Raw genomic sequence first — 23,928 nt, forward strand, 5'->3', positions numbered from 1 at the left:
ATCAGGGTTTGGCTTGATGTATGTTGCTTGTTTTCGTTGTGCGAAACTTCGAACTTGTTCCTATACATGTGATTAGCACACCTCAGATACTTTTAACTGTCATTCATATTTGGTCTCGTGCGCATCGGCTCTGTTCTGATGCTACAAGCTCCATTGTTGACGGTTTTGACCGAGAGTCGAGAAACGATTTTCCATAAATGGACATTCTTGCGATGTTTCATTATATCGCAGCAACTGTGTGCATCTGTTAGACGCGTGTTTGATGCTTGTTGAATGGCGATGCATGGAAATTGTCTCTCGTTAAATACTCAGTGCAATGCGTGAATTGATATGACCAATTAGTGTACTGTTCTCGCAAAGGCAAGAAAGAAATGTTGCTTCTCGAAATAATTCTACAAAACCACGCTTAAAGCTTTTCAGGGTCCCAGAACTTTTTACTAAAGAGTTATTTATGAAATTTCGACGTATTCCCAAATATTATCCGAAGTGATAAACCAATAAATAAAAAAAAAAAGATTGCGTAGTCTTACGTCCCAAGCGATCGTATCTCGGATACAACCCCTCGATCTTTTAAACCCCCTTACTTTATCATCTTTTAAGTATTCTAGTTATGAATGTTTTTTATCTGTTCAATTTTTGTTTTATTGTGAACAAATAATGATAGTAAAAATATGCTATGTTTTATTTTTACGGAGCTCCAATAAAAAATTCGTGTCTTTACCCTAGAATACCCCCTTAACTTAAAAAGTTTTCTTCAAGAATTTCAAGAAAAGTTTTCATCTTGAATGCTCTAATTCAGCGCACCTGTATCAAATCAGGTATTCAAATGTTTCATAACAATGAATAAATTGTCTTTTTCATGATTTACAGTAGTTTTAGAGGATATTTTACGGATTCACATGTTTCAAAGGTTTATAACATCCACCTTCTATTGGTGTTAATGCGCCCCTCATTTCAGCTAACTTTTAATCAACCACCAGATGATTATTTGGTACGTATTCAGACCTTTTCTGGATTGTAACACTTACAAATATTGTAAACATCATGCTTGCACAACATTTGTATCAGTTTTATATATCTGAATCATGGAAATCGGAAATCGTTAAAAAACAAAAAAAAATAACAATTTGAACACCTAATGGTATTATTAGCAACTACAACTTTTTTTTTTGGCTTTTCAACAAACCCAAACTCGTCTTGATTACATTATGATATTTATGAAGAAAAATCGATATGCAATTTATTAGTTGCGTGAAAACTCCCAAAATCGGACAAACCAACATCATTTACCAATCAATCAAAATCCAATTTTTGCTACAACGCGGTTTGAACTGGTGGTGCACCCAGTAGTTGCGAAATCAACGGGCTATCAGTTTGTAGACTATAAATAAAAATTGTGAAATATTTAATGGATGCTGATTTGATGGATTTATCGAAGCCAAGACTTCCATATTTCACAGTGTAACTTACAATAGTTCCATTCGATATTATTGGGGGAATTCATGAGTAGTGTGTACAGAAAAATAGTTCCCACATTATCGAATGCAGTCATACACTAAATTTATTTCTCACTGGAATTCAAACTATATCTTTGTGTGTACAGGGAAACCTCAAACATACCAAAATCATTAAACGTTTTATTCTTACATAGTGTTTAGTACAAATGGCATTTTTCGTTTCGTTCTTTTGGACGAATCGTCGGTTGTAAACATTTTGAGGTGGAATTTTAAAGAAAACCGCAATCATTGACCTACCAACTTCTATCAATTGTTGACTTTCAATTGTAACTGATGTATTCGTGTCTTCCAATGAATACATTTTATGTGGAAATGAGGTGGATTATTCTAGTAAAAGTGAACTAGTGGAAAATACGTACCACGGTCATCCCTTAGCGACTTGACAGTTTTGTGTCTTCGTTTGAACGAACCTTGAAAACATTTGAATGATCTGTTAATATCAAAACGTTAGTCAAAATGAACATTTTCGTCATGATGAAGCAAACGAACAAGTAACGTTTAATAATTATAAAAAATGACCACCGAAATTCGGGATCGGTAGTTGCAACTTTAAAAGCGCTTACTCCATATTTCGATCGTAATAATCGTCCTAAACCGCAGACTGTGCATAGTGACTAAATTTGAGTCTACATTTTCACTGTTGGATGTTCCCGTGTCACTGAGAAGACTCCTCGCACGAAGCAACGAAAGTATCGCAGCCGCAAGAGAATTCATCCAAAATGGCTCTAATCAGTCAAATGCACGTCAAAAATTGGGTATTTCCCGAACCTCATTGTGGCGTATTTTGCGAAAAGATCCTGAGGTACATCCTTACAAGAACAAATTGACTCAAGTACTAAAACCACTTGACCATATGAGGCGCCGAAATTTCTCCGATTGGGCTCTGGCGAATTTTGAAGAAAATGATGATTTTCATCACAAAATCATCTTCAGCGATGAGGCTCAATTCTGGTCTAATTGCTTTGTCAACAAGCGAATATGCTACATTGGTCAGATGCAAACTTATATGTGCTTCAAGAAATTCTATTGCATCCGCAAAAATAAACTGTTTGGTGTGGTTTTCATGCTGGAGGAGTGATTGGGCCGTATTTCTTCGTCGATGAGAACATGTTGGAAGCAGAGCTGCAATTTGTCATTGTCACTGCATGTATTTGGGCTACTATGACGACCATTGCAACATTACCACCAAACGACGTGCAACAAAATATAAACCGACAAAACAAATTCCTCACTCTTCGATACTAAATAGTTTGTCAGAGTGTGTTGACGACCAATGCATGTTGCAAGTCAGTGCCATATGATCGTCAAGACGGGAAATACTATGCCACTTGATGTAATGGAAGTTTACACGTTTACCAGGGTACATTTGTTTACGTTGGGCTACCTGAATACCATTCTTACACGTTATCGCGTGTTCGACATAGTATTTACTTCAGTAAATACCGGCAACAACAACCGGAACGAAAATCGAACCTTTGCTCGATGAGAATAAAATACAGTCTCCGACAATCATCAATTCGATGCTGACAATTTTACCGCCTACTTGGTCGGTCAAAACGTATTGACGAAGCTCAGTAACAAGCAAATTGTTGCATCGTACTCCGTCAGTCACCATTTGACCAACATTTTTGTCAGTAGGATGCGACTAACGTGGCTCGTCAGTTGTCAGTGACATTGATGAAAAAATGCAGCTCTGGTTGGAAGCCTATTTTTGGCCTGAATGGGGAGACCATAACATCAATGATATGTGCTTTCAACTAGACGGTGCCACTTGCCACACAGCGCACGTTACAATGGATTTATTGAAATGTAAGTTTAGTGAAGGTGTTATTTCGAGAAATTGACCTGTCGATTTGCCGCCTCGTTCGTGCGATTTGACGCCATTGGATTTCTTTTTATGGGGCTATGTCAAGTCACTGGTCTATGTCAACAAGCCAGCAACTTTAGAAGAGCTCAGAGACGATATCCAACAAACAATTCGCAACATTCCGGTCCAAATGTGTGGTTGAGTAGTAGAACATTGGGTGCTTCGGATCGATCGGATGACCGAAATCGAATTTCATTCTTAAATTGTTGACGATTTAAGAATTCAATTCGATTCTTGAACTCAATATCCCGAAAAAACTGGGTTTTATTAAAAAAGTAGACCTGAGAAGTCCATAATAAAGGATGCGTTACGTTGACGTGTGACATATCCTCTCTTTTTTTTCTTTTAGACTTCATCGGCTTAGCACACCATCAGTTGTTGTTAAATTGTCGTGAGGTCAATAAAGAATATTTTCTGGAAACTTGCGAGGTGATCTATCGAAAACACCTGGCCTAGGAAACCTAGGAAATTGCAGCTTGATTTAATATTATATTAATATTCAAAAGACATGACCCGCTTAGACTTTTTTTTATGTTCGAAATGTTCAGCCAGAACAGAACAATGATGTTCCGCAAGCATTGATTGCAAACGATGACGAAACTTGATGTGACTCCGAGGCACGAGCAGCAGTAGACGTACATTATTACTGAAGGAAAATATTTTAAAGTGAATAAAATTAATATTGACAATTTGTGTGGTATTCAACGAACAGCCGACAAAAAAGTTATACATATTCGGCTTCGATTTCAACACATTTCCGCCTGGCTTGCAACTGATAAGCTAACTAGAATAAACCAAAAATCCGAATGTAGATTCAGCAAGCGGAACACCGCAATCACAGTGATTCCGTTTGAAGCTGTTTATAGCGAACGTAGATCGAATACTTGATAAGAATACATCGATGACGCAAGTTTGTTTACCTACCCCTCCAGCCAAACAGAAGCGAACGTGTGTTCGCATTCGCTACGAGATTTATCGCATCTCCTGCTGGTAATCGTGCTTAACCGCATTTTACGACAGGAACGAGAGTTCAGTGGAACAAATTTTAACGCGGATTAGTACAAATTCGAGGCGCATATAAACATCTGCCAATTGATAAATATGGAATAACGAAGAAAAAAAAATAACCACTCGTTTACATCGTTCATAGATTAAAAAATTCCCAGAGATATTAGTCGAGGGAAAAGTAAATTCCAAAACACAAAAAATTTATGCTGGTACGCATCGCTGCTGTGATGAGGTGCGGTTTTATCCGGCGTTATGCGAATGTAGTTGGTTAAGCTGCGGACGCGGTTGTATCCAGTGGTTACCGGTTTATACAGACAACATAGAGCATATGTATGGTATTAAGAACGAATGCAAGAAAATCGCACTGAATTCCGTGAAGCAAAACGTTCATCCCCTTGGTATGAGTATCTACAATTGGATTTTCCAATCAAAAATTGAATCCATGCTCTGAAAAATTCATTATTTCACATCAATTCCAGAGGAGCACAGTAACAGATTCCCAGACGAAATTCCCGTAATTGGATAAATCAGATTGTTTTCGTCGATATGCATCTGAGCTGATGGGTGAATTCATCATAATATCTGTCACATTCAAATTGAGATTGATTTCAATTCAATTACCTACACACTAGCGCAAACTCAATCCGACATTGAGAGGTCACCGGCAGGAGAATTAAGATTTATCTCACTCTGCACCACCACACGAATCCTGCCTCCGCCGGCCAACTGTATTCTAGCAGCTTTCCAATCTATCATTAATAAATTGATCAACTGGTCGATACATGCAGGGCGTTATGCGCTCTAACCCATATTGAACAATAGAAATGTGCATCTGGCGCTGGCTAGGTTGGTGTGGCCTGTGTAAAAATAGCCCAGCTTTCAGAGGGAGAGAGGGAGCTGTTGGCCATTCGATGATCCATTCAACCCAACGCTTCATTGATCGATGTATAATGTTCAACTCGTTGAATTGTAGGATAGTGATGCACTTCAGGGGATGGAGGAAATAATATCAATTTGATCGGTTGTTTAAATTGATTCGTACTCCTCACATCCAATCAATGTTGTGAATGTTGTGTTTTTTATAGGGTGAGTAGTAACAACAGACAGTGAATTTGGTCACTATTAGCATTTTGGTTCCCAAATGTGTAAACCATCGAATTGACGAATGTTGTCCACGCGTCAATCGACACATTAACACAGAGGAATATTATACTCACTAAATTGAAACGATTCAAAACAGTCACTTCAACTGGTTAGCCTAATTGCTGCCCCAACACTTGCGCAGGGGCGCTCCAAAGTGACACGCTAGCGTCTAGCAATATTTACCGATTTATGAACGCGGCAAGAATTGCTGGGGTTAAGTTTATCAGAGTCTTCAATTTTCTTTCGTGCGCAACCATATCAAGGAAGCGTGAATAACAGTGTATGGAAAAACAATCTTGTTAGCGGTTACCAGTATTTTGCCATCAATTTGCCTCTGCAGTAAATTAATTGTGCTGTGTGGATAGCATTCTCTGATGAGCGGTGGTTTGATCCGGTGTTTTTCAATCCGAATTGGTTCGTTGCAACGCTAGCACTAGTTTGAACTGACAACCCAGTGGATCGTGAGGAATACATATTGACACATGGGTAGAAAATTCTAATTAAGCTCGATTCAAGTGATTCCTGTTGACTGTGTTCTGTGTTAGTTAACAACATTCTTCATTTGCCTATTTGTAATTTTTGGAATCAAAATTGTGCAAGTTGAACAAGTTGAACTATAATATAAATATATATTCTTTGTCAAAATAAGTTTCACAAATTACACTTAAATTCTAAGAAAAAAAAAGTTTGATAAATGTTTGTTTACCTTTGTACTTTGTGCCACACTTTGTCTTTTACGTGAATACTTCCTCGAAAAAGCTTCGACGAACAATCATTCGTAATGAATGTTAAAATGTAAAAACAACTCGGAAAAAAAGACGAGTGGGTAATATCGGAGACATAACCGGACAGGAGAAGGACTACACCAAGAAGAGTCAATTTAAACAGCTGATCGAATATCCGAGTAGTTTTTCTGTATCTATTAGCAAAATTACATCCTCAACGCTCCCAAGAACATTATTCCCAAACAAATAACTCACAAACTTAACTATTCACTTCGGAGGGTTAATTGTATGTTGTGAATGAGAACTGTCACTCACCGCGACGCAAATTCAAATCCGAGACGGAAGCTCAATGAAATGATGCAGTTTGTCGATTTTCATATCGTCTGATTGAGAGTCTTTGTGTGTTATTGTGTTTGCATACAACCCTCCATTGACAATCTTAGTTAGTTAAAGGCGAATGAACTTGAAAGTTAAAAACCTTTAGAATGAAAAAAGAAGAAAGGAAGAAGGAAGAAGGAAGAAGGAAGCGAAAGATTTTTTGTTTTGAGTTTGTAACAATTTAGTGAATTTGATTTCAAAATTCGATAATATCATTTAACACATTTCATGGGACATCGCATGCTCGACAGCCTAATTTTATTCATATCAGTTGGATGGAAGAGACGAAAGTAATGGGAAAGAATAGACAGAATTATCTACCGTAAACATAAGATTCCTTTGATTACATGTCCCGTATATATGTTTTCCTTAAAGCTATCGATCTTCGTTTGTGATTGTCCCTATATCCTTATATGCTCCTTTCCTTCCTTTGCGGGTAATTCGTTTCCTTGCTTATAAACAGTAGAATAAGTTGAAACGGAAATACACTATAGATATACGACAAGATTTAAGAATTGAGTGTTCATCAACATTGTTACAATTTCCTTATATTTCATCCTTCTCCTAAAAATATGTCACCCTTCTAAGCTCGAGTACACCGCGAGTAATCGGTTTTCCACCTTACTAACCACAGATATAAGAAAATATGTACAAATATATTTATAAAATAAAGAAATAATTTATTTGACAGAACAACGTTTGCCTGGTCAGCTAGTATATATATATATATATATATATATATATATATATATATATATATATATATATATATATATATATATATATATATATATATATATTTATATATATATACTAGCTGACCAGGCAAACGTTGTTCTGCCAAATAAATTATTTCTAGTGAATATTTTGGGAGTTCAATAAAACACACTAATGTATTGTAAGTGTGTTTGAATATTTTAACGATATGTAAAATAAATCGAATGTGACCGATAAAAAAAAAATTAAATGATTTGAACGAAAGGTTATATCATGTTTCTTAGTGTATTTCATTAACGTAACTGACATGTTTGATTTCTTAAAAGTAAAAGGTCAACTGAAAAAGTAATATAAGTTTGTCGTAAAGTAGAAAAAATGAAATATAGAAAATCAATATTTATTGCTGCCTCCTTGTTAGAAAATACGTGCATGTGATTTTCAACATGGCTTAGTTTATAACAGCTTGGTCTCGTTCATAAATTGGAAAACAGCGATACGCCAGCTAACTTCAATGGAGCTGATTAATTGGCCTGTTTGGAATCGCGTTATTTTATCGTTGTCATTCAATCGAGGAGTATTCACATCGGTAATCTAAGTTTGAAACACAGCCATATTGCTTCCTTTATTCATGGATGTTTTTATTACTCTTCACCGATTTGCAGAACTCAATATTCATATATGCATATGAGTGATCGGATTTTACAATTCGATCGAAATCGACTTTTACACTCTTAAATTCGTTCGCCTTGTCGCGAAACAATGGTCAAAATAAGTCATCCGTATTTGTGGTTCAATTTACTCTCTATCTGATCGGCATAATTCCGGAAATAATTCTAAATTGTTGAAATTTGAATGAAAATTATTATTCGATTTCGTTTGGATGCTAAATTTGTTTTGAATGTGTTTGAATGCTAAATTTTGCGTGTTTATTCCACCCGAAAAACCATTACTATTTTTGCTTCATAGAAATGGAACATGGAGACCAATGTTGTTTACGTCGAATTGCGTGGCAAGGTTGCCATATTTGCTCAACTCGATTGGACTTGAGCTTGAACAGAATGCAAAATTGCGCTTTTTCCGTTCAACAGAATACAACCAACAATATGTGGGGACGAATACGATCGAACTTCATTTTGTGTTTGAACACACGCGCAATGTCATGACAATGCATTGCGCTTTGGCCTGGCTATAACTAAAGCTGTGTCGGCGTTGCTCATGATAGTGTCTCGCAAGTGAATGTATTATTCCTCGCACCGCTGTTGTTGATTGTGTAGTAAGAATTGCAGTCGTTCACTCTCTACCTTCGCGTATATGTCGACCATAAATTGTTGGCACAGCTTACGATATCTTGAATTGGCGTTTCTTGACCATGTCAAATCACCATATGATAAACATAAAAATCCTTCGAGCGCGCCCTCTGTTTGTTTCGTCGCATGTTCATAAATAATAAATCAAAATGAGAAATGATGTTCATAATGAATTAAGTATCTGGGAGGCGATCTGGCGTAGCGGTAACATCCATACCTCTCACGCTAAGGGTCACGAGTTCAATTCTCACTCCCGACATTCTTCCGAAATGGAAGGTAAAAGTGACGAACCAGCCAAATGTGTTGAAAGTCACTATAATACAGAAATAAAAAAAAAAAATTAAGTATCTGTGACGGGGTCTCGTTGGTCTAATGTTTTTTTTTTAATTCGTTTATTTTTACAGGCTCAGTTACTTAAGTTTAAAGGAGCCAAATTCTTAAATATAATTTTAAAACTATATATATAAACAATTTTCTTACATTGGTCTAATGTTTATGCAAGAGATTTTTCGTTAGAGAAACCCTTCTGACATGCACAGTAGTCACGCGTATTCTAGAGCTTGCCACTCCAGAATACATTCATGGCGTATTGTTCGTCATAGAAATCTCACCTATTTACTAATAAAAATGACGCAAGTAGTACTACGTTGAGAAGGCAAACCTTGGGAACGTTAGTGCCATTGAAGAAGAACATAGCGAGGGTCGCATGAACGGTCGTATGAACGCAATTCCAGATTATTGTTTTTTCTTCGCATTAAATTTCTCGTGTCACCGTGCTATCATGATTCCAGCAGCGCTTGTGCTTTGGATCTACACACGTGCTCTCCAGCTGATGTTTTATCAGGGTTGATGGCAATAGCGAGATTGTCATTTTGTAATCCGAGCAAATGTGATTTGAAGAATTTCGATAACTCATTGTGCTCATTCGAAAAGGCTTCTAGCTCGTCGTAAATGCTCCCTGCTTTAGATGAATTGATGTTACTTGTGTTTTTGTAGATGGATGTTCAATGAAGCGGGCGTTACGCCATCAGTCATTGAACAACTTAAATAAATTCGTTCTGTTGAAAAAACGAACAACGGTTAAATTATTAGAATATTTTTGACACAAAAATAATAAAATCGCAATTAAAAATAGGGAATTGGAATTGAAGTAAAATTTTTGAAAAAAAATATCCAGATCTTTTATTCTGCATAGAGCCACCCTATTCGGTATTAAATGTATGTTTATCGGTATCCTACCAGTATCATATATAGTTTACAACTTATTCTCATACCTACCAAGTATTTTGAGTATAATTTCATCAAAATCGGTCGAGCCGTTTCGGAGGAGTTCGGTAACAAACACCGTGACACGAGATTTTTATATTATATATATAGATATATATATATATATATATATATATATATATATATATATATATATATATATATATATATACATATATATATATATAGTTTTAAAATTATATTTATGAATTCGGCTCCTTTAAACTTAAGTAACGGAGCCTGTAAAAATAATTTTGTTCATTCGTTAGTTCGTAAGTGATTCAAATTGGGTAAAATTGGAAGCATTCCCATTCGCACACTCGAAATGCAAATGCAGTGCTTGCTTTACAGATAGTGAGGAGAAAAGAAAATTTTGAAACGGACGAAGTATGAAAAATGTCATTTGCGATCCATATTACTCTGTCTTGCTCCAGCCAGCGATCAAAAAGTCTTGTTTAAGGTTAAAGCTTGTTTTAGCCTTGAACACGTAGCGACTAGGGTCCGACGAAAGATTCCTTTCTAGAGTTACGTGTTGTCATTGTCGGATCGGATCGGATTTATTATGGATCTAAAAAAATACATGGTGGGACAGTTATGCCTAGAATATGAGCATGGGACAATTGAGCATGATGTTTTTTTAACACTTTTTTGTGTTTTCCGGAAGATTAGGCATAAAAACATCGGTTAATGAAGGAAAGTGAAAATTGTCAAAATATAACATGGGGCAACTATGCGTAGAACGGCAGTATAGTAATCCCAGTCACATGACGCTCACCTTACGGTCTGCTGCATAGGTAATTGGTACTATTAATAGCACGCCTGTTTATGCCTTATGTCAACAGTCCCGCTATGTATGGCCCGAATGTTAACATTCGAATAATATGAATATTCTTACGTCGAAAAAGGCGACATGGTTATCGATAAGATAGGAATACTCTTACGCCCGAATGGTCACTGTGTAATATACAACAAAATTATCGTAAGATAAAAATGTACCTGAATAAATTCGGCTCTGTTACAGCTGAACTGCTAAATGAGCCTAATAAAATAAACAGATGTGATAAAAAAAAGGATTGATAAGAGTGAACTTGAAAGTGTAAAGCCGCCATAATAGCAGGAACCGATCAATCGATTATTATTAGAGTCTCACTCCAGTCAAACAGTATTCAACAGTCTTTTTGAATTCTGATGCCACACACACGAAGTCCGAGAGTAAAATCACGGAGGGGTGATAGTATATTGTGAATGAAAGACGTCAAACACCGCGGTGCCATTTTGTATGCCTCTTCAACTCCTAGGGGGATGTGTCGATTATCATGTCATCTGGTGGAGAGTTCTTGTGTGTTTTTGCATCACACGCACGTATTGTTATTCTTTTCACACCTGCCAAAGATAGATTGTAGTGATGACCATAGTGTGTTTTTTTTGTTTATTAGAAATCTGGAATAATGAGAATGATGGAACAAATATATAATCGCCTGTGATCGCAGGGAATCACCATATATGTATGTGGGATATCAGAATAAAGGCTACAAGAGAGAAGGTTTTAAACTTCAAGTCGGCTTTTTGCAAGGCTAGAGGCGATTATCTTTACAGATTGAAGCCCTAATAAATCAGAGAAAAAGAACGTTCGCGATGCATACTCAGTGCATTGCGTGTTTTGGCATAAACAAAAAAAATACAAGAAATGGCCAGGTTTTATATTGTTCTTACGAGGTAAAAATGGGTCATGATATCATGATCATCTTCAGCTGACCACATGATCCATTCACCTGTTTCAGCGTCGCTTCAACATTCTACTAAATGATAAAATTCGATGCATGCACAATAATGCACAGAATAAAGGTGTGGGGAAATAGGAGTGCTTCCCATTTTCGTCAATTTGAACCTTCTGCGGATTGGGAAATTGTGATGTATAGCATATCAAACATATTTTAGAGAAACACTCCGATTCGATTGGTGTGAAAATCATCAAAATTCGTTCGCTGCAAAAACAGCTGTTACCGTTGAATCTATTCTATGAAAACATGACATTTTTTTTATTCGTATTCCTAATTGATAATTTGATAACTATTTATTTGATATCTAGAGTGCATATTTAATTCATTCCTTTTTTCGAGAAGTCCACTATAAAGGGGGTTCTATTACGAAGTTCGGAAAATATATGAAACTATGAGAAAACAGTGCTAATTATTGTGCAATTGAAAAACAACATTCGTCAAGCCATGATCAAGATATTAGAAAAAATGTGTGAAAAAAAAATCGAAAAGTGATTGAAAGTTGATTGATTTAATAGCAAAGTCCAAACAATGGAATGAAGACAAAGTAGTCATGGGAATCTTAATCTTTTACATGTTAGGTGCGCTACACATACAGCGTTACCGTTACCGTCCCGTCAACTATTCTCTTGGACTTATTTTGCCGACGTCAAAGTTGCCGGTGATTGTGTATGTGAATGCTACCATACGATTTCCATGGGAGAATATTTGAAATTTCATTCCTTTACGTTGACTTCACGGTGACGGGACGGTGTATGTGTAGCGTACATTATTCAGCTTGATATCCGAGCCGCTAGATGGATAATGAATCCCCCAAACATACTTCGATGGACGTTACAACGATTATTTTTATTTCTCAAACCAACCTACCTCTTCACACTGAACATAATAAAATTTGAGATACGATAAGAAACGATACCCTCAGTACACCAACAGGTCAAAGAACGTCGTGAATCGAAAGCTACTTGACACCATCTTTTGTGTTCCACATCAACTGCGTTTCGCGTCGATTAATTAGTCCATACCACGAATCTAAGCAGTGGGGTCATAAAAAAAGCTCTTGAACTTCAACCGCGCCAGGCTTTCTCTTCCTAGAAAACACCCAATGAACTAATACAGGGTTTTTTTTCGTTGTTTTTGTTCTATTTTCACTTCAGCCGTCGACTGACTTGTTGAGAGAAAGGGATACTGTTCAAGTGGCACTTTGCGCCCGGGCTTCATCATTCACCTCTTTTCAATGTTTTGCGTTGCACATCGGAGAAGTGTGCTCGAGATCCAGAGCTATGGTTGTCACTGTATACAGTGCCAGTAAGTGTGGTATTGAAATTGAAGTTTAGTGTGGTTTATTCATTATTGTAAACAAAAGTTATGTAGGTCTGTTACTTAATAACCAGAATTTTGTGAACAAACTAGTTGCATGAAGCTATAGGTATGCAATCCTACCTCTTTATATTACACCACTCAACAATCTCAACAATTTACGCCTTAGGAACGCGTTCCATCCGCACTTGGAGATGGAAATATTATCAACCATCGTTCACAGTAGGCGGAAAAGATTGGAATGAAGGATGCAATATGTTGCACCCAAAGTTAGTCTGTTTTCTAGTTGGCAAAGTCGGGTAAATTATCTTGGTTTGTTCGATTTTGAGTGTTTTTACGCAACTAGTAAATGCAAATCGTTTTTTCATCATGAAAATCACACATAATCGATACGAATTTGGGGTTGTTGAAAAGCCCCAAGTCTCTAGTTGCTAATACTATCAAAAGGCGTTGAAATTATTCAAATTTTATGTTTTTAACGATTTTCGAAGCAGAGGAATTATGTTCATGGTTTGACCACCTCTGATCATGGTTTGTCCGGTTTTAGAAATCACCATTTTTGAATGAAAACATTCGAATTCACGAGTAGATGTTGCATTTATCATTGCTTGAGTTTACTGTCATCATATTGATCCATTCATAATTTAGGCTTTCTTCAGAATATTGCCTTTTTTTTTTTGGGCATTTTAAAAGTGTTACCCTCAACAAACTCAACACAGAGAAACTTTATTTCTGCTATATGCGAAGGACACAATAAACAAATTGCAGCGCGCCAAGCGGTTGCCATAAAAATCATTTGGACAAAATAACATTTCTGAATTGGACAACTCATGATCAGAATTGAGTTCATCAAAATGCATTAATTTAAAGGTTATGCTTTGTAAATCTGATACAAATGGTGTGCAAGAATGATGTTTACAATATTTGTAAGTGTTATAATCCTGAAAAAGGTCTGAATACGTGCCAAATAATCATCTGGTGATCGATTAAAAGTTAGCTGGAATGAGGAGTGCATTGACACAAATAGAAGGTGTAATTTATAATCCTTTAAAACATGTGATTCCGTAAAAATCTATATATCTATATATATATATATATATATATATATATATATATATATATATAAATATATATATATATATATATATATATATATATATATATATATATATATATATATATATATATATATATATATATATATATATATATATATATGTATAAATAAATAAATATATATATATATATATATATATATATATATATATATATATATATATATATATATATATTTCTGCATAACGCGAAAACTAATCAAGAAAATGCCAAATTTGGCATGCGAAGGTTTTAGGGGACCCAAAACGTTTTTATGGTGAATAGACACTCCTTCCCCCTCTCTAAGGGGAGAAGAGGGGAGGGGTCTGTCTCTATTCTATCATATTTTCTGTACCAAACATTTATTCCATATACTGGAGAAACATGTTATTTGCAAGTGGTTGAAAAATCTTGAACGAGAATTGTCTGAAAATAATCTGATATTATAATGATGAGTTTTGGTAGAAGTACTAGGAATTTATAGTAAAAAGTAAATTCAACGGGGTCGATTAGAAGATCAATCAATGAACAGTTCTGCGATTGGACTCATGAACTTGCGCTTAGTAAGATAACGTGAATGTTTGAAGGTATTGATAACAAAAACAAATTTTGGGCGAGACGAAATTTACCGGGTCAGCTAGTATACTATAAAACTACTGTAAATCATGAAAAAGACAATTTTATTTATATGTTTTGAAACATTCGAATACCTTATTTGACACAGGAGCGCTGAATTAGAGCATTCAAAAAAGTGGGCAAACCATGATCATATTTTAGACTGGACAAACCAAAATCATTTACCTTATAACTTTCAGTAGCGTTCTTTCATGGAGAACAGTTCAATTGAAGTAAAACTATTGTCAATGTATTCCATTATGCAATCTGGTGGTGTCAGTTAGCATGTAGTTATAGACTAGCGTTAAATTATGTGAATCAAATGGGCCTCCCTCGCCCTTGTTGTCTTCAAAGACACGACAGTATAGCAAAAAAAATAGAACTAATTAATGTCATTTGTTAAATAATAAGATGAACGACTGAAACTCGCGACACGATATAATTGAGATAATTCACAGTTCGTTACGCCAAACGAGAAAATCGTGATTCACTCAGTAGAAGCGTGTTGAATAATTATCGAACGCTAACACACGTTTTTCATATTATTTCATGTACAACTTGAAAGCTGAGTGATTCTATCTCGACTCACCGGGTGAGCCAACTAGAGAATCTGAAAAAAAGAAATATTCAAATACACGGGAATAAATAATGAAATAGGGAATATTATGAACACGTATTCTATCAAAAAAAAAAATTGGCAGCGCTGTTGAAGTGACACCTGTATAGTGACACCTGTATGGTGTACGCGGTGCCGCGAATATCGCTAATGATCCTGTATCTGAAGCTCATTGGCAAATTGGCTAGTAGAAATTCTATCATCAACAAACTAATATCTACATCATGGCGAGCCAATGCAAGGAATTCGGAAGCTTCCGCTCTCTTACTGGTTTATTCTACTGCTGCAAACTGGAGCCCACTTTGGCTAGTTGTTATAAATTTTTATTTTTATTTAGCATTAAATTTCAAAAATATGTTATGTCATTCTACAACAAGTAACTTGGTTGCTCAGCGTATTGAAAGTGTCTAGTTAAGTTCCGAATAAAGAGCATTTTAGGCATTCGCTACCTTTGTTTTTTCATTTGAAAAAATGCGGCCGAAGCACCTTGGTAAATACAGATACCAACCGACAAGAAATGATAAATTTAAACTTTGCATTGATAGAAAAAAAGACCGGAATAGGCTCGACGGCACGGTAAGTTAATATTACAGCATGATAGCATACCGCTAAAGCCGTGAAGGGCGCGTTGAAAATCCTTAGCTGGGAAACTTTATTGGTCCCGCCTTATTCTCCAAACTTAGCTCCGTCGGTTTATCATCTTTTTTCTTGCATGGGACATGCACTTGTACTGCAGCACTTCTCCGAATATAAAGTTGGTATTTAAATTTATTTGCCGTAGTACTTCTGGACAATCGATATTCCCTTGTAAGAGATCGAAAACAAACAGAGCTTTCGCTGTATTGCGTCGCTCACAGAGCAGATTTAATACCGAAAGCTTGCAGCGATCTTCGTAGCTGGGGAGGTTCTGAGGATCATTCCAGGGTAATGGACGTAGAACGAAGCGTACAAATTTGCGTAGGACGGACTCAATTCTTTGGATGCTGTTGTCGTAATAAAGATCCCAAACTACGGATGAGTACTCCAAGATCAAGCGAACCAGCGAACAGTATAGAGCTTTGAGGCATTGTATGTCGGTGAAATGTTAGGTGATACGAAACATAAAACCAAGAGCTTTTGATGCCTTGGAAACAACGTATAAAGTATGTTCTTGGAGCGTTAGTTTCGAATCTAAAATGATTCCTAGGTCCTCAATGTTTGTAGTTCTATTCAACATCGATCCATGAAGCTGATAATCGAATCGTATCGTTGATCGTTTCTGAGAGAAGGATGATAGAGCACTTTGAAGCCTTGAGCGACATACGATTGGCTTCACACCAACCGGCAAAAATTGTTAATTGTCCTTGTAAAACCACTGCGTCTTCGTAGTTCTCCACGCGCATAAAAAGTTTACAGTCATCCGCACAAGAAATCTTCTTACATTCTAATATTAGGTTGACATCGTTGAGGTACAGTAGGAAAATTAGGGTCCTAGGTGGCTTCCCTGTGGAACGCCCGATGTTACTCCAAATGGGGGTGATATAAAGTCACTTATTTTCACACATATCGTACGACCGGTCAGTTACTTCGAATAGTTTGGAAAAGGCACAAAAGCAAGCAATTCCACGGTAATTTTTGACAAGTTTCTTGCTCCCTTTCTTAAACACAGGAAAACCATAGGACTGTTTTCATGCTTTGAGGAAAATTCCACATTGTATAGAGCGGTTGAACAATGTTCATAACAGTGAAGACAAACTATCAGCGCAGCGTTCTAAAACAATGTATGGAATTCCATCAGAACCAGGGCAAGATGATGCTTTCAGGTAGGTAGAATTGGAGTATTTACAATTGGTTTTTGAATGAGGTTGTGACCTATCGTTTCAGTTTCGAAAACATGACTGAATTGTTGACGGAATAAGTTAGCTGTGTCAGGTATCGTAGAGGCTGCGTCTTGTTCGTCAGTCATGACAGATGGTAAACCAGATTCGTTCCTCTGTGTATCAACATGTCTCCAAAAACTTCTCGGGTTGAACTTTAATTTGCGCTGAACTCGAATTTGATATTTACCAAAAAGCTTCTTATTAAAAATTTTGTAATTTTTACATGCATTTGCATAACGAGATTTCCAAAAGTCGCAGTAGTCATAGCTAAAATGATCTACTAGAACGCTCAATTCAGGAATATTTTTATCTGCTATGTTATTACATAGCAGGTACGATCTTATAAAACATCTTCATTGGAGTCTTCGTAGCCTAATTGGCTGCGTGTCCGCTACTAAGCGAACGATCATGAGCTCATAACTCAGGGCTCTCAACTGATCATCTTTGTGTGTTATTATAGCTACTTCATCCATGCAACAATCATTATGTAACGGTAATCCCAGTCCTTTACCGCTCAAATTACGGTCTGCTGCATCGGTAATTGTTACTATTAATAACACAACAATGGAAGCCTCATATCAGCAGTCCCGCTGTTTGTATGGTCCAAACTATGAAAATTGAAGCAATAAAAATATTCTGACGCCGAAAAAAGGCAACACGTGTATCGATAGAATAGAAATACTCTTACGCCTAAATGGCTACTGTGTAATAGATAAAAATGTGTATCGATAAGATAGGAATACTCTCATGCCAAAAATGGCTACTGTATAACATACAACAAAAGTATCGTAAAATAAAAATGAACACGAAGAAAGTCGGCTCTGTTACAGCTGAATTGCTTAATGAGCATAATAAAATAAACAGATGGAATAAAAAAAATAATAAAACATTATTCCAGAACTCTAGGTCAGAAGTTTGAGGTTCTATTCTCGCGGCTGCATCAGTTGCCCATTATAGACAGCACGGATAGAGAAGCACACAAATAAACAGAACAAATGTATGGAAAAATAGAAATGCTTCCAATTTTCATCAATTTAAACAATTTTCAGACTATGAGATTGTAATGTAAGGTATAGCAAACAAGTCATAGAGAATTTCCGATTCAATTGGTATGCAAATCATCAAATTCCGTTCGCAGCAAAATAATTTTTTTAACGTTAAATATATTTCATTGAAACGTGACCCTTAATGAAAGAGGTAATGCTACGTCGAAAAAAAATCACTATCGGAAGTGAACTTTCGTGAGTTTAAGAGCGTGTTCGGACTTTTTTGTGATGGTGATGTTTTGAATTAAAAAGGCTTTAAAAAAACATTATCAGTTTATTCGCCTGTAGCCTCGAAAAAGACCAATTTGTAAAACTGAACTAAAGTCTCGACCTTTTAAAAAGCCTAGCTGCCACTGCCGCATGTTTGCTAGCTGAAAGAATCGTGAATGACGTATTTGTGACAATTTTTTCCAATCGGTCATACAATTTTCGTGAACTCGAGCATTATTTCCGTTGTCAAAGCGTAGAGCATTTCAAGCCGGATGTGAAGAAAGTATTAACCAGCGATGAGAGCTGTGTTGAAAATGAAGGTGAAAATTATTTGCTGCCATCACCACCCCACAACCGATTCGGCTCTGATTTTAGGTTACTGGTGCTGCATAGCATAATTTGTGGATTTTTTCGTTGGAGAATGGAGCTGTTTTTGGAAGCGTTGGAGAAATAATTTTTCTAAGAGATACTGGAAAACTACTTGGATATTCTAGAGGTTTAGGGATTCTGTGTCGCTCCAGACAGCGATCAAACAACAGTACATGTTCATGCTGTGAGTTAATTTAACAGTCTGTTAAAACTGGCTTTTGATTGCTTTGCGAATCGTTGCAAGCGTTCATTCATCGGTTCTTGACAGGGCTAACAAGCATTAGTATGAAAGAGTTTTATTCCAAATATTCTATAATTTTTTATCTCGCAGGTAATAATTTTGTTGACTTGCGTTTTCGTTTTAAATTATGGTTTCGAGAGGAATTGTCTGAACCTCATCTCAGAACTAATGTTATCAAAACATTCAACAATCAAGTCGAAGATTCATCATTAGATTGTGCTTTCCATCCCTTGTATTTTGGTGCCCTTGGTCTCCTAGTAAGCCTTCGTTAATGAGTGTTAGGAACTAGGAACCCAAATCTCAAAGACGTGAACCTTTAGATCCAATCATTATTGACGAACCTTAATAATGAGAGACTCAATATCGCTATCGCGCCGTCCGGTCATATTATAAAATCAGTGCATTACAGATAAACAATTCACATACGAGCCGAATGAAATTCGATACGGCAAAGCGACACAACGAACAGATTAGATTGAAGTTGTAAATGCTCCATTTGGAGACGATTATCGAAACAGCGAAGTAATCTCACAGTAATCGACCCGTTCACGTGCAACACTTAAAATATAAACCGCGAACGTTGCGGTTATTCGCGCCCGGGAATGTAATACGTGAGAATATGGTTCCAAACTCAAGCTTCGTGTTTTGTTTTTGTTTATCCCTGCTCGTCAGGAGCTACAGATTCACACTTCAAAGGTCACCTCAATCGTCACATAACGACGACAGGTGCACTATCGTTCAAACACATTTTCGGAGCGGTTGGGTGGCTCATTAATTGTAGCATTTTATGGGGCTGTTTCGTGCTCGGCAAATAACGATATTTACTGGAGACAGGGTCCACAGCTGCCGGGCACAGTCGCTCACATCAAAGAATCAATTTATTTTAAAGCTTTACTGGGACGAGAGCATGTCAAATACCGGCAATACATGGAAATATTTATTTCTGGAAAATAACTTGGCATCTATGTTTATTTTGTCAACCGAATGTTTTTAATAACTTTGAAGATGACGTTGTGCATCCATTTGACATATGATCAAATTTATCAACACTTTTGATTGCATACGTCGCTAGACCAATCGAAAAATACATAAAGCTATTATGTCTACCAAGTCTGAACAAAACAAAAAATCTGCACAGAACGAAATGTGAAGCCGAGCAACAAAAAAGAGCAACGTTGGAGATGCATGGTTTGTAAACACTTTATGTTTTCAATAAACAGAGACTACCACAGGCCACGCGACCATCCACGCGATTTATGTAAACAGTGAAACGGTTGCATTTGAACCGTTATCATTTGCCACCCTTGCTGGTAAACATGTTTATGCTTTGTCGTCATATTAAAGAGTACGATAATAATATAATCATACCCTACTGGATAAACGAATTGCCCATGATTAGCTCTTTTGATAGCCTAAGTAGCATAATTTACATAGCAGATGGGCATTGTTTTCAAACATATGCTGCACACTCAGATTTTGATTTATTACATACAGTATTACCCACTTACCAATTTTCGCAATACTGGCCGACAAAATCCACACCCCGATCACGAAGGGCGTCTCGACGCGTGAGAACTCCACCTGCGCCACCGGGTATCGTTCCACTTCGTGACCTTCGCCGTGGCCACCGTCAGAGCTGTGGGTTTCATCCTGCTTCGATGTACCGCCACTACCGTCGGACGGCACTGTTGACGATATAATAGATGCTAGTTCAGCAGAACGCTTCAATTGACTTTCGCTCGGTCCCAGGGAACCGAAATGCATACCCGGATTAGGCGTAACCAGATCCGCCCCGACTAAATGCTCGGATGCCTGCAAATGGAGAATGGGGAATCAATTAGCACAGGGTGATATCAATAATAATATTATTTAAACTTTGAAGATGCGTTTGATTTATGATTTGCTTAACGTGAGCAATTTATGGAGTTCATCGCCAAAGGTGTTGAACATCGTTGACAACACTCTTCATTTTCATACCTTCACCTGATGCGGCAGATTTGATGCGGGAGACGTAAAACGGGGAAACACAAACGGAATTGCAGTGTATCAAGTTGTTCATTTATCATAGTTCAAACTCCATTATGTCGGGCGGTGTGTTACTAAGATGAATTATACACCGGTACGGCATTCGATATCGTGCTCAGGTGACCCATTTTGGCTGACATGATGAAATTCAGTGGCGCCGAAACACAGTTATCGTAAAACGAGAATTGTTCCTGCTCGCGCGGAACTTGTAATTGAGTTATTCAAATTACGACAGCATTGCGATGGATAGCGTTACTCTGTCCATCGAGCTGCTCTGACTATAAACATTAAACGAATACCACGCGAACGTTGGCATGAAAAATGAAAAAAGAGGGTTCGTCTCATCGGTTGTTTCCAACTACTATTTTTCCATTGAATTAATAACGCCACTGCTGAATCTTATTATTTTGCCTATATTGAATTTCACAAAAAAATGTCTAAGTCTTCCAAAACGAGGAAAAGGAATAACACATGGGTTATTGCGTAAGTCGTATTAGAAAAGTCGTTAGTTTTGAATCGTTGTTCAATTGAACTGGAAATACTATGAAAAATACTGGACTGCACACCAAATGTCTCCTTGCAAACGAAACAATTAAAAAATATTTTTTATGGTTTTCGAGAAGTCAAGACATACATTTATTGACGTAGGACTACGTCTTTCTGTAAGGGTGTCAAATCAGAAAACAGGTCACGTTTTCATGAAATAAAGTCTATTTCCACTACAAAAGAAATCTGATGATTTGCATACGAATTGAACCAGAAATTCTTGATTCAGAGATTTGTTTGATGTGCTACACATTGTGATTCCCTAATCCGTAAATCGTAAATTGTACTTGTAGAACATATGCGAATTGAATTCTCTGAATCTTCCCGTTTTCCTTCAGAGTTTTCCAATTGTCATGTTTGGTTGGAATATGTTTGGTTGAAATATGTGTATTATTTTTACGGTACACCCTTCCCATTTCACAGAAGAGATGAAACATAATAAACACATTTCTCGTACCCAAAAACCTCCGCATGCCAAATTTGGTTCCATTTCATGATTAGTTTTCGAGTTATACAGAAATTTGTGTTTAATTCGTATGGCAGCCCCCCTCTAAAGAGGGGGGATGAGTATCAATTCACCATAGAAAAGTTTTGTGCCCCACAAAACCTCCATATGCCAAACTTGACTCGATTTGCTGATTGGTTCCTGAGTATACAGAAATTTGTGTTTCATTTGTACCCCCTTAGAGAGGGAGAAGTGTCTAACCGCCATAAAAACATTTGTAGCATCCACAAACCCTAACATACCTAATTTGGTTTCGTTTTTAACTCTCGAATAATGCAGATTTGGTTTCGTTTGCATGATTAATTCTCGAGTAATGCAGAAATTTGTGTTTGATTTGTATGGCAGCAGCGCAATTTTGTTTGGTGGAAACAACACATCGATTTTCATGTCATTGCGCATCTGGATTTATTGGATTTGGTTGGAAACAATTATGTCCAAATTCGGGCGTTGAATGCCAACAAGGTAGCGTTATTTTATGTGCTCGGTTTTGAGTCAGAGGGGACCAAGTCACAAAAATTTAAAAAAATGAATTATTGATTCTATTAGGTTAAGCATTTCGTAAGCTACACCCTATATTTATCGGATTTGAAAACCATGCATACAGCAGGAATAACGAGTCGAAATTGTTATGATTGATCAACGAAAACCCTTCATAGTATGTAGTCAGAGCGGACCATGTGCTATTAACCATGGCGATATGGCTCCATATCAGTGGCGTCGACTGGTGGGTGCGGAGGGGGCGGACTGCCCCCGAGTGCACGATTTTAGGGGTGCAAATCGACTCTTCCGCCCCGGGTGTGACACGGACTCTTCCCTGAGTGCAAATGTTTCAACTTTTCTGGCGAAAGAAGGAATGCAAATTAATTCTTGCGCCCCAGGTGCAAAAGTTTCACTCGACGCCACTGCTCTATACCATGTGCACACAGAGTGGACCATGTGTCAATTATTTGTATATTGAACTAGCTGACCATGCAAACTTCGTCCCGCCCAAAATTTATTTTTTGTTATCAATACTGTGGCGGACACGATCATTTTATCGTGCCGGTGATCTACCACTAGCGCAGCATCTCTACACACACCAGTTCTCCACCCGATGATGACGGCCATTGGCTTGCTCGTTCATCCGGACCGATTACCCATTTTAAAGTGAAATAATAAATTGTAAACAAAGTTTAGTTTATAGTTGACCATCAATCGCGACGGTATTTATTTCCCAGTCCACCTGAAACTTGGGGGATTATCCGAAGTTCAACTCTGAATCTCCCAAAATACCTTCAAAGATTCACATTTCCTTACTAAGCGAATGTTCATGGTCTAATTGCAAAACTTTTCATTGATTGATCTTCTAGTCTACCCTTTAAAATTACCTTTCACTATAAAATACCTAGTTCTTCTACCAAAACTCGTCATTATAATATCAGATTTCAGACACAATTCTCGTTCAAGATTTTTCAACCACTTGCAAATAACATGTTTCTCCGTTACATGGAATAAATGTTTGATACAGAAAATATGACAGAATAAAGACAGCCCTAAATCGGACAATTCCTTCCTCGAGTTTTGCTCTTATCAACACATTCGGCAATCCATTTTGATTTATATACCGCCATTCCATGTCAAACCGATATAGTGTTTCTTAGATTTTCGCAAAAAGTGTTATATTTGTGTGTTATATCTCAAAATATTAGACCCGTATTTTTTAATTTTTTCATTAGCGTACTTATTTCCATTTTAGGGTGGTCCGAAAAATCAATTTTTTCGCCTGTTTTCCAAAA

The 23,928-nt window shown here is 36.9% G+C and overlaps 1 protein-coding gene across 21 annotated transcripts in view; it reads right to left on the minus strand.

Moving 5' to 3' along the window:
- LOC129778134 (sodium/hydrogen exchanger 3) overlaps window positions 1–23,928 on the minus strand; it is a 195,809-nt gene that overhangs the window by 93,363 nt on the left and 78,518 nt on the right. For 20 of the 21 annotated variants that reach the window (XR_008743378.1, XM_055784847.1, XM_055784846.1 and 17 more), the window contains exon 3: window positions 20,586–20,889. Coding sequence is in view for 20 of the 21 variants with exons in the window: in XM_055784847.1 (XP_055640822.1) it covers window positions 20,586–20,889 (304 nt within the window). In the remaining variant the exon portion in view is untranslated. The remainder of the gene's footprint in view (window positions 1–20,585; window positions 20,890–23,928) is intronic. The other variant, XM_055784854.1, reaches the window with a different exon arrangement.

Source organism: Toxorhynchites rutilus, chromosome 3 (assembly GCF_029784135.1).
Source record: "Toxorhynchites rutilus septentrionalis strain SRP chromosome 3, ASM2978413v1, whole genome shotgun sequence".
NCBI lineage: Eukaryota > Metazoa > Arthropoda > Insecta > Diptera > Culicidae > Toxorhynchites > Toxorhynchites rutilus.